Here is a 12,225-nt window from a genome sequence, read left to right on the forward strand (position 1 = left end):
ACAACGCCAACTCTTGTTGTGACAAATCATGACAATAAACACAACGTTTTGGTCCGATCAAATAATTAGTAAGAAGAAAAACTAAAGAAAGAGTGTTGTACCCTGCCTTTTTTTCTTCTTACTAATTATTTGATCGGCCCAAAACATTGTGTTTATCGTCATGATTTGTCACAACAAGAGTTGGCGTAGTCCGCGCCGTAAACGTCTTTAAATAAATACTTTTTGAAAAGTCTATGGGGAAAACGAACGGGGCATTATTTCCTGGGCCCTCGTCAGGGGCGGAACTGCAGCGCTTTATTGGGATTGGTGGTGAGTCTTCTTGGTTTTCTAGTCTATATACAGACATGTATGTGTGTCTGTGCACATCCGTGCACCTCCCTTCCTGTGCACTACCGGTAGATAGAATCTTGTCTAATATATGTGTATGTGTATGCCTGCGTCTATGTGTTTGTGCCTCTGTGTCCTTCCGTACCGGTCGCTCTTATCTCTTTTGTCTAATATGTGTATGCCTGCGTCTATGTATTTGTGTCTCTGTGTCCTTCCGTACTTGTCGCTCTTGGTGATTAGTGGCAGGCTCTGGCTGACCAGGCCATGGGCCAGCAGCAGGAGCTCCCGGTGGCCCATGTCGCCGTTGGAGAGGAAGCCCAGGACGAGCCGCCTCAGCACCGCGGCCACCCGGCGACACACCTTCAGACTGCAGGAACCCTCCAGGATCTGGGCGAGAGAGAACCGTGTGAATGAGAGGAAGACGGAAAGAGGGAGAGAAAGGTGGAGGACAGAGGCAGTTGGGTAAAAAATGTCTTATTCATTTCCCACAAGCTATTAAGACCTGAGGGCAATTCTATTTCAAGATTTCTCAAACACTTATTTTATTTTATTTTTTATTTTAAATAGCATCACTATTCAGTGTGAGCTTGTAGATCTGCTATTTTTGAATAGCCAACGCAAAAATCAAAAATGACTGTCACTGATGCTTTTCCAGATTTAATGGGTTAACACAAAATGACTAGTACCCATAACAATCTGGAATTAACCTTATTCACATCTGCCATTTTAACACATACTGTAAGCACAAAATGGCCTCTGTGTGAATAATTATAATCAATTGAAAGGAAATGCAAATCCACGGTTTATACACCATTTAACTAGCAAAGGCCTACTCATGTTGCCCACCTCTTTCAGTGGCAGTATGAGCTGGGTGACACGGTCCTTGCCACAGTACTTTGCCACCAGCTCATACGAGTCCATGCTTTTGCTGTGGCGCGCCTCCATAGACTTGGAGGCGATCCCCTTCACCTCCTTCTCCTCAGCCACGGGCCCAAACAGCTCATTGTTGAACATCTAGACCAAAGACACAGGGGAATAGGAGAGGAGAGGAGCGGGGAAAAACGTAGGAAGATGAATGAAAGGGGAAAGTGAAATGTTTGAACTGTATCAGTACTCGATAGATAAAATGATTAGGATCGTGGGTCATTAGTTGGCCGTTCTTGTGAAATGTCACTGAATCTACAAGGTTTAAGATGGGGGCTGAATGATATGACACTCTGGTTTTCTTTGCCCAATATTTATTTCAAGTTTGTAACACATCACTGTTCCAATGTCCTAAAACTGAGGACTGTGTGACAGTGTTTTTTATATTATAAAACAAAGGAGCAGAGTAGAAAACAAACCTCTGTAGGTTTGTCTAAAAGGTGTTGCAGTGCCTCTTTTGACCAGGAGAACTTCAGGGTGCATTAGTAGTTTACACATGAGGTACCGACACCGACAAAACGCTTAAAATTCTTTCCAAATTATTGTGGTGTTAAATTGCAATTACTAGTTTTTCATTGGCCCGAGACCAGTTTAGAGCAAATCTGTTTTTAAACGCTTCTGAACTCTTCAGAACAAGCATGCAACATGCAAACTAATTTGCATGTGACTGTTTTGGGGTGCACGTGTTTAGCTAGACATATCCCCAACAGTTTTACATTAAAAAAAACAAGAAAAAAAAGATGTTCTCACTTGTATGAGCATGTCCATGCATGGGTCCAGTTCTCCACACTTCAGTGTTGGACTGAGAACCATCAGCAATTGGTAGACTGTGAAGGTCAGCACATGGCACTACAGACGGACGGACAGACAGAAAGACAGACAGAGTCAGAATCAGTACCAAGGAGTCGTAGAGATTCTCTGTGTGTGTGTGTGTGTGTGTGTGTGTGTGTGTGTGTGTTGTTCCCACCTGGTAGCCTTTGACCAGGACGGTATTCATCTCTTTCAGCAGGTAGTGGAAGTACTTGATGCCCAGCGTCTCCATGATCTTTATCAGCGTGTTCCTCGCCACGTCACGGATCTCCTGGAATTTGTTTCTCAGAAGCACGCACACCTTGAGCAAGATCCTGGACCACACACACACACACACACGGCAATGTTTTATAAAACCTACAGTAGGTCTTCATCAATGTCGAAGACTTAACTCTGAGAGTGTACAGTACAACCAAACGGACTCTAATTCTATTGTAACTGTGTGTGGAACAACAATGGAACAAACTGAACAGTAAAGAGCGTACCCGGGCAGGTTGGCCTCCATGATGTTTGGAGGTAGAGTCTGCATCAGTTTGATCATGGCAAAGGCGATGGGTACGCGGCTCACTTCCTCGTCCTTTACGTCCTTGGACTTCACCGCCTTGTGCTCCTCATCTCGCTTCACCTAAGATTCACCACACAGAGACATGACCGTAGCACACATACACAGATTAGTCTTTTGTCTCCACTCTAAGATCCAGTGAAGGGTGAATGAAGGGTGAATGAAGTACCTTGGCGGTGAGACACTTAGACAGGCGGGGCAGGACGCTGTCGTTGACGGTCTTGTGGATGGAGGCTATGAGATGGTTCAGCTCCTCTTCACTCTGAGGCAGGCCACTGGGCAGTGCCGGCTCCTCGGAACCCGACCCCTTGGCTTTAGGGTCACCGCCGGCATTCTCTCTGGAATTGGCGTCCTCCTTTCCTGCCTCGGTGGCAGTGTTTGTTTCCATGGCTTCCTCCTCCTCGCCACCGCTCTCCTCCAGTCTGAGGGCTGGCACCTCATCCCCCTCCTCCTCCTCTCCATCCAGTCGGAGGGCTGGCACCTCGTCCCCCTCCTCCTCCTCTCCATCCAGTCGGAGGGCTGGCACCTCGTCCCCCTCCTTGTCCTCCTCCTCTCCATCAACTGTGACACTCCCTATCGCAGCTAGAGAGAAAGAGAGAGAGAGAGAGAGAGAGTGAGGGACAGAAACAGAGAGAGAGACAGTGAGAAACAAGAGAGAGCGAGAGGTGTGTAGACTTCGGCTTTGTGTCTTTCACAAAAATGATTAAGACAGTAGGCCTGCTCTTTTTTCGATTCATGTCGTTCAAACGCAACACTCACCCTCTTTGGCTCTGACCCTGGCAGCCTCCATTTCTTTGGAAAGTGTCTGGTGGTCAAAATGGAACGCCTCCAGGACTGAGACTAATAAACTGGAGGAGAGAGGAAGGGGAAAGCAATGTCAGTAAAGGTATCCATAACCCATATGGATTTCACTATACTGTAGGTGTTACACAGACACATCCTCTTGTTGCCCCTACCTGACGGCCAGCTTCTGATCGACCGCCTGTGACGTCTGCAAGATGTGGATGAAGTGTCGCATGTAGAAGAGGTACTTGGACCAGGTCAGCCTTCGGCACACTGCGCCCACAACCTCCACCGACGCCGAGATCACGCTTTCATGCTGCATAAGATGTATGAGCTCATCAATCACACACACACACACACACCGGCACAGAAATATGACTTCACACACACTACAGTACGTCTCTCTTGCCACAAAGATGTGACATTACGTGTGCGCGTGTGAAAGGCCCACCTTGAGCATCTTTTCATCAAACAGGGCCGTCATGGCGTAGGGCATGATGTAGTGCTGCAGGGTGCGTGGCGTCATCACCACGGAGCCCTCCGTCAGCTTCTTGGCCAGTGTCCTCAGCGCTCGACCCCGCCGGTGGATCTACACGAAGTGGGGGAATGAAAGACACGGCAGAGAGCATTAATGCCATGGGAACGAGTTGAAGAAATATCATTGAATCAGACTGAGAAGATTTTCAAGTGACTGCTCTCCCAGTCATGCGGTAAAGAAGTCCTTTCCTGGTCCTGCCACTGACCTGGATGTGCTTCATGTGTTCAAAGAAGTCAGACTCGGGGTCGGTGTAGTTGGTGAGCTGCACAAGCTCTCTGAACTCCTTCTTCGAGGGGAAGTTCTTCACCAGGCAGGCCAGGACCGTGGTGTAGTCATGCTGCACACTCTGGGGGGTGGAGAATGCAGGAAGAAAGAACAATTACACATCTGATCTATTAAGACTCACAGATCAATCTCTAAACACTTCACTTCTCACAGCTTCTGTTGCTAAAACTCTGAAGAACTAAAGAACGGCAGAAGAACCAGTCCAACGTCTACAGGCCAGGGGCATATTGCGGTGACCGTCTTCTCTCGCTGCTGCTCCAGCAACTACGGTACCTTGCTTTTACAGTAGAAGTCCCCAGATGTATAGGTAGGCGATGCAACGTGAGACTACTGATCTACAGTGTTGTGGTGAATAAACTGTCTGTGGAATTTTGTACATGTGTATGGTATTCTACTATTATGTGCAGCCACTGCTGTAGGTGAGGCTCCAGTTAACACGGACAGTAATACTGTGTGGGTCTGCGTGCACGTGTTGTATGCCGTGTGTATGCGTCTCCGCCCCTACCTCCATCTTGCTGTGGAGGCCCTTGCGTACAGCATCCAGGATGGTGTGTTGCACTATGTTCTTGTAGGCCTCCTCGTCGTCAGCCTCCACCAGCTGGGCTATGACCGCAGACAAGCACAGGGTGGCATTGTCTGCCAAAGACATGTCTCCAATCTATGGAGGGACGGAAGGACAGGAGAGATGTAGAACATGTTTAAAGGAAGAAAACATATAGGAAACATGGATTTAAAAAAAAAATGTTTTATTATTGCATCATAAACTAGCATTTTTACAATTCTCCATGCAACAACGCAAGTGAAACGTAGCCGCAAGCTATCTTCTTAACATTCAGGTAGCAAAATAAAAAAATAAAAAAAACTGTAATAGGTGAAAAATCATCACGAGGCGTTACAATGCAGTGCAAGGTGGTGTACCGAGGGAAATTCTAGAGGATCTACTATATAGCCCTTGGGATCAACTAAGTTTAGTCAGCTTTCCTGCACATTGCTGTATACTGTTAGCATTCTCCATTAACCAAAAAACAGTAATTTTCCCAATTATGAAAAAATAAGGTATAAAAATGTCCAGGAGCTTAATGGAATGGGGTCATAAGTGCCTCCTTGCCTCAAACGTGTGGAAGCAGTTGTGCATGATGGTGTTGATGTAGTTCATATCCAGCGTCTGCATCTCTCTGATACGTTTGGTGGCGTCTTGGAAAGCGAGCAGACGCACGTCAAAGTAGATCTCGTCTAAGTGTCGGCTGTCAAACGCGTTCAACTGGAGAGGACACAGGGAGCAAAACAGTTAGTGGTGTTTGTGTATTTGTGTTTGAGAGAGAAATTAGGTGGGAGTGGGAGTTTATAAATGTTCTTGTTGAATCAACGGACGCACCTTGGCTACAACATCAGTGATGTATGCCAGTGAGGGATCCAGGTCTGAAAGAGTCTGTAAAGAAATAAAAACGTAGCCAATGTTATACTGATAACAGAAACACTGACAGACAGAAAGACAAATACTATCAACAATTTTAACACTATAATAACGACAATGATAAAAGTAAAAAAGATGCAGGTGAAAAAATATGGTGGCGTCTGCGGCGCCCCATACCTGGAAGACACTAGTGAGGGCCTGTCTGGGCAGCTTTTCGTGAATGGTGGAGAAAAGTTTGCCGAGAGGATTGAGCAAGGTCGATGGCTCCAAACACTGTCTCAGTAGGTTCTGGATTGTAGCCAGGATGTCGATCTCTGTCTCCTATAGTACACACACATACAGTATATTATTGCGTATAAGCACACATAAACACCAGGTAATCATTGATTGACATAGCTGTACAATGGCAGTATACTATAAAACATTAGGACCACTTTGTTACACAGTCAGTCAAATCATCATTTAACTCTTGGGAATGCACAACTGTAATTCTTAAAAGTATAGTTTCTTGTTTCACTCATCTCAAGACTTAACTACAAAGTTACTGTTACTGCATGTAAACAACAATACGTTAGTTTGCTGTACTAATAGCAGCAAAGCTCAAAACACATTACATTCTGGAGTGACAAATCAGCGGGTCGCACCTGGGAGTTGTGTCCTTTGCTGAGGTATGGCAGCAACAGGTTGATGAGCACCGAGCTCTGCTCCTTGTCGCTCACAAATCGACTAATCCTGGAAAAAGAAATCTCATAATTATCACCACGGTTTGTATGTCCAGTCCGCACACCAGGTTGGCAAAGAGTAAAATATTCTGATTCCCTCAGAGTTTACATGCAGTATAATAAACAATGTTTTGTTGCTGTCGGGCCGAAACCTTCCTCCACCTCTTTAATCAGAGCGATTTACAGTAAGCAAAGTAAACACATAGATGATCAAATGCAGTGCCTCAGTAATCTAGGATCATATACTGTAGGTAAACCAAGAACCTAGCATCAGTCTCAACAGCATAATATCACAAAATACATGATCTAGTACATTGAAACTATAAAAACCAGGTCACATAAACTCACTTGGAGAGGATGTTGAGCTCCCTGGCCACCTGTACTCTGAACTTCTTCCTCTTCAGTCGTGCTGTGTTGCGTACGACACCACTCAGGTAGTTGAGCAGGGTGGAGATGTGGGGCAGCAGCAGTCTGGAGCCCTGAGTCAACATGTCTGAGAGAGACGCCACATTTTTGTCAAACAAACTACATTAACAATATTATTTTTGCTTTGTGGCTCTGTAGGGTGTGTGTATGCGTGCATTCTGCACTTGGCACAAACACTATTCACGGGTTTGCCATGATAATCATGGGCCACGGCCTGATAAACTAGTATCTTTTTTCTTTAAATATATATATATATATTTTTTTTTAAATAACATTTTAAACATTTCTGTCCAGTGATCTGGACAGGTCATTCACTGACCTGCTGTGTGGAGATCGCCCTCTGCAGGCTGTGGGAAAACGCAACCATTGACGATCAGTTCAGCCTCACCCTCCTCACCCTCCGAGGCTACAAAGTCTGCCGCCGTTACTAGGGACTCGGCTATGTCCATCACCATGGCAACGGTGGCATGGGAAGCATTCTTGGCAGCGAGGAGTGCGAAGACGTTGAGGAGAACGTCACACTCTGCCTGACCGGCTCTCTGCTTTGCCAGGAGGGGAAAATACCTGTAAGACATGACAGGGGAGAGAGAAATGAAGCCGCCTGATTATGTCCAATTATGTTTTCGCACCTGTCTGTCTGTGTCTAATCTCACAAACAGCTGGACTGATGAGCTGCCTAAGTTCTTGTCCACGCTGCCAGTAAGCCAAGGTAGTACATTTGTTCTCAAATATGAAATTGAAAACATTTAAATCTTATAATGGAAGTGAATGGTAGTCGGAACGGGCTGAAACCTAATCCAAATATGGATGGAGTCATGTTGTTACAGACACGTCGTAGACGTTGCGTGGCAACACAGACAATCTTGAAAGCTCTGTAGAACGGCTATTTTCAGCACGCAACACCATCATACAAAATAGTTAGGAGGCAGGAAGAAAGTGACAGGGACAGACAGTGATAAAAGCATTTATGAAAAGAGGAAAATGTAAAGTCGATATCTTGGTGCATTCATGCGTGACACATACATATATTATATATAATTAAAGTGGCTCCTCACCTGGCATTCTTGCTCCAGACATGGATCAGTTTGAGGAGAGGCGTGGGGGAGTAGGTACTCTCTGTTGGCAGACGACACACCTGGGGATGAAAACATGAGCAAATGGTTTGGATGGCATTTCAAATACAAAACCTTGTTGTACACACACAACGAAATAGATACAATACATGAGACATACAGTATATGTCAACCACACATGATCTAGCATGGTGCCCTTTGTGTGTGTGTGTGTGTGACATTTTAGTGAGACACCTACCTGAGGCCAGACAACAGCTGTGAACACTGCGTCCAGTTCATCTGGACCGAAGCTGTAGTGGACGAAGCCATCGAAGAATTCCTGGACCCTGAGGATGCCCAGACGCCTCAGGTTCTTCAGAGGACTGATGCAACCCGGCTTCAACTGGATGGAGAGATATTCAAAGATACACACAAGGTCCTTTCTCAATACGTATAGGACAGCAAGACAGATCACTCCTCTAAAAGCTGCACTTGGGGCCCGGGCGGTTAGCTCAACCGTCTGGACACCTAGTCTGCCAAGCCAGCCGGACGGCATGCCGCGGGTTCGACTCCCGAGCCCGACAGCCTTTTCCGCGTGTCACTCCCCATCTCTCCCCCTTTCCTGTCTGTATACTGTTCCCTATCAATAAAGGCATGAAAAGCCCCAAAACAAATCTTTTAAAAAATCTTGGTAAATTGAGCTGTGTCACCTGGGCACACTGGACTGACTGACGGACAGGAATGATTTGTCGTACTAAATGTCGATTGAAAATGTTTTTGAAGTGCACAAAAAGGTAGATTGATTTAAAACGCACATTGAAAATCACACTTCACAACACCAGCCTACTGCTTGTACAATCTGTGAACGTGACCTTTGAAATCACACGGAACAAGCGTGCGTTGAAGTGTGGCTCCCCACGGATACACAACCTAACCATCATGCATATAGAAATGGACCTGTAAGGGTCTATATTTATTATTTACACTCTGAGCATGTGTGGGGTATATGTGCACACCGGTGAGTGGCGGTCATCACCTGATCCCTGCTGTCCAGAATCTTGCACACGGAGCCTGTGACGCAGAGCAGAATCTGCAGGACTTTGGGCAGGTGGCTGTGGATGAGGTGGCCTAGTTTGTGGATCACTGTGTTGACGATGTTCAGAAGGCTGTGTTGGCGACCCAGAGGCAGGACCGCCGACAGGTCAATGTCAGCCACCGCCTTCTCCACTGCAGGCAGACAAGGACCTGAGGGAGGAGGGGGCAGTTAGGTTAAATGCTGCTAATTTATGTTTCGTGGCACGCTGGTGTCACACACCAAAAACGCATCGGCTGGCGGCCATAATAATGACTTGTGTCGCTCAAACAAATTGCGTTGCAGCCGATGTGAATGGACCATAAGAGTAATCCTTTAAATACTTTCCAGGTCCACTCAGGTGTGCACCCCACTCTATAGCAGGGGTCTTCAATAGGGGGTCCAGGACCCTTAGGGGGTTAACTACAGGCCAGGGGTTCCTCAATCTGAGAGGATTCTGAGGGAGTGAGGGGAACATTAGCCAAAAATAGATGATCTAAAAGCTCACCGCGCCTCGTAGCTGCTATTTTTGGCCAAGAGGTTTGGTGTAGAGGGGGACAAAAGAACAAACCATGTTCAGAGTTGAGTATTGAGGCTTTAAGTGGTTAAATAATGTCTGAAAATACACATTAACATGAATTAATAGAGAAGCTAATGTGTATTATGTAACATTGCTGCAAAACAATTCTATGAAGCCATCTATGAAATCTATGAATAGATTTAATCTGCAACACTATAATACAATATGCAGTGGTGGGGAGGGGGGCGTCCCTGCTTCATGTCCCTATCAGCTCAGGGGTCCTTGGAATGAACAACGCTGAAGACCCCTCCGCTACAGCAGTGATTCCCCCAGGGGTCCTTGAGGCAGTTCCAGGGGGTCCCCAGCTAAATGATAGTTTGTAACCAAATGGACCCTTATGGGTCTGTAACTGTCATACTGCACCTTGGCCATGGTGGGAGACGGGCTCCAGCAGCAGGTCGATGAACATGCCCAGCTCCTCCGCCTGGCAGCCCGCCAGGAAGCGCAGCACGATGGAGGTGCGCGCCGTGGAGCCCGCCTTGCCCTGGAGCTTGCTGCGCGCCTTGCTGCGCATCCTGCCGTACAGAATCCTACACGACAACGCACAGGGTTTGTTGGTAGAATAGAACATCAAGCATTTTCTTTTCTTTTCTCAGATTTTTCATTTTTCTCTCAATTTACTCCAATCCCGCCCATGCAGTCCCTGTCACTGCGGACCCTCCTACTTGGGGAGAGCTGCATGAAACCACGTCTCTTCCGCTACATGTTAAAACCAGTCACTACACCTTTTAGTTATTTTCACAGATTCGTCGTTGTAAATCATGGTGGCTGTTGAAACAATGCAGACAAGGACCAGCTCTGAGCTCACACCACACACACACACACACACACACACAAACACTTAAACACACCTCATGAGCAGCGGGATGAGCGTGGCCCTGTGGGAGTCCTTCACCACTTCTCTCTCCTCTGAGATGTTGAAAAGAACGATTTCCTCTTTGAAGTGTCGGTCGTCCAGCAGCCTCTCCAGATTCTCCCTAGACGCAACACACACACACAATAAACACACACTCACTCAATAGAGCAACACACCGATCTCTGCCTTGGTGTTAACCGTAATACTATGGGCCTTCCAGAGCCATTTGTTGGAAACATGGGAGAACAGGGACGTCTGATGATGCTATAAGTAGACGGATACCATTCAGCCACTAGAGGTCGCACTTTTACAAGACCCCTGTTGCACTGCATATGGAATGCCATTTCTCCATCACATCTGTGACTATAAGCCAAGTTCAAAGTTCAAGAATGAATTTCTTTAGGGATAAAAAGTAGCTTACAGCTTACAAAAGGTAAACAAAACAATAATTCAGTTTTTTTTTTTTATATAGGGAAATTATATAGGCCGGGGTATATACATTGTTGGATATCTATACTGTACACGTTATAATACTGATTAAGCATAAAAACAATGTTGCACTGGACAACACAGTAAAATAATGAATGAATGAATAAAACGTTAAAAGTGTACAAATGGAACCAAATGTACCCATTAGAGTACACTTGGTTACATGAGGACTTTACTGTGTGTGTGTGTGTGTGTGTGTGTGTGTGTGTAGTATGAACCTCTAAAGGTCCATCTAGACATTATAGCAGCATTGAATGTAGCAGTATAATCCTGATGATGACAGAGTCATCGTCACAGCGTGCTAGTCTCTGTCCAGAAACTGGGTCAGTGTGATAACGTCGTCCTTTGTTGGCAGCACAAAGAGGCACAGACATTGCTCGTAAGGTGAAACTGCCCCTAACGACGGATCCGTCCGCGGTGGCGGCCGTGGCGCGGTAAACGGATAGCTTAATAGCGGAACAGAGGAGGAGGAGGATACACTGTATGGAGCAGATTCAGTGGCTGTGGCGGTCGGGCATGTTAACAACATTCCTGTGAGCGGCGGAGATCTCCGTTACCCAAGAGGCCCCGCGGACGAGAACCCTGATCCCTATCAAAGACCATCACAAAGACCTCCTTTGAGGGAGGGAGAGGAGGAGAGAGAGAGAGAGAGACAGAGAGAGAGAGAGAGACTAGGGTTGAGATCCGGGATCAGAAGAACCGGAGGAAACGGATCCAACACTGAGGGACCGGAATCCAGTTCCATCACATTCGGAACTGTTTCCGGAACCGGTTTTCATCACTCTGTCAGAGTCCAGGTATGGCGGACTTAGGTATCTGCTATACAATTACATTACCGCTGGTTCTCAAACTTTTAAGGACCACCATAACTCTGAGAGCGATGATTATTTCAAAAGTCCATTTGTTGTCTTACTTGTATGGGATGATGCTCTCGTCCTTGTAAGTGATGATGCATTCTAGGGCCGCCTTCTGAATCTGCTGTTCCTGGTGACACAACAACTACAAAAACAAGACAGAGGCATATTAGCAATCACAGCATCAATGTTCAGATGTTTCGTTGATCTTCCAGCGTTTCCCCTGAACATATAACTGTAGTGGAAACAATGTCTTCATTTAAACATGCAGGTTATGAGTCTGATCACATTTTTCAACAGCCAAAAGAAACATTTATGTTACATGTATCATACCAACAGACCTCTGTCACTGTCACTATGGTCAACAATCAGTAGTAATTCAAAAACAAACAGTTGTGGCGCAGGTGTATAGTTGCTACCCAGCACCGCAGAGACTAGGGGATGCTGCGAATGCTTGGCCATACAACTAAACACCATTTTCATGCCACAGTTTTCATTTAACAAGACCCGCATTCATTTCTACTTGCAAAA

General features: G+C 46.1%; 1 protein-coding gene across 1 annotated transcript in view; it reads right to left on the reverse strand.

Moving 5' to 3' along the window:
* utp20 (UTP20 small subunit processome component) overlaps window positions 1-12,225 on the reverse strand; it is a 35,530-nt gene that overhangs the window by 8,437 nt on the left and 14,868 nt on the right. Inside the window, exons 24-46 of the mRNA XM_080757684.1 lie at window positions 11,754-11,839; window positions 10,347-10,472; window positions 9,859-10,025; window positions 8,880-9,088; window positions 8,103-8,246; window positions 7,847-7,926; window positions 7,111-7,355; window positions 6,714-6,858; window positions 6,288-6,375; window positions 5,821-5,964; window positions 5,605-5,658; window positions 5,338-5,490; window positions 4,735-4,887; window positions 4,150-4,290; window positions 3,858-3,995; window positions 3,580-3,722; window positions 3,383-3,471; window positions 2,793-3,205; window positions 2,547-2,686; window positions 2,219-2,375; window positions 2,002-2,100; window positions 1,174-1,341; window positions 548-714 (exon numbers count right to left, since the gene is read on the reverse strand). Coding sequence (XP_080613810.1) covers window positions 548-714; window positions 1,174-1,341; window positions 2,002-2,100; window positions 2,219-2,375; window positions 2,547-2,686; window positions 2,793-3,205; window positions 3,383-3,471; window positions 3,580-3,722; window positions 3,858-3,995; window positions 4,150-4,290; window positions 4,735-4,887; window positions 5,338-5,490; window positions 5,605-5,658; window positions 5,821-5,964; window positions 6,288-6,375; window positions 6,714-6,858; window positions 7,111-7,355; window positions 7,847-7,926; window positions 8,103-8,246; window positions 8,880-9,088; window positions 9,859-10,025; window positions 10,347-10,472; window positions 11,754-11,839 — 3,449 coding nt within the window. The remainder of the gene's footprint in view (window positions 1-547; window positions 715-1,173; window positions 1,342-2,001; window positions 2,101-2,218; window positions 2,376-2,546; window positions 2,687-2,792; window positions 3,206-3,382; window positions 3,472-3,579; window positions 3,723-3,857; window positions 3,996-4,149; window positions 4,291-4,734; window positions 4,888-5,337; window positions 5,491-5,604; window positions 5,659-5,820; window positions 5,965-6,287; window positions 6,376-6,713; window positions 6,859-7,110; window positions 7,356-7,846; window positions 7,927-8,102; window positions 8,247-8,879; window positions 9,089-9,858; window positions 10,026-10,346; window positions 10,473-11,753; window positions 11,840-12,225) is intronic.

Source organism: Protomyctophum bolini, assembly GCF_963924005.1.
Source record: "Protomyctophum bolini genome assembly, chromosome: 23".
In the NCBI taxonomy this organism is placed as follows: domain Eukaryota; kingdom Metazoa; phylum Chordata; class Actinopteri; order Myctophiformes; family Myctophidae; genus Protomyctophum; species Protomyctophum bolini.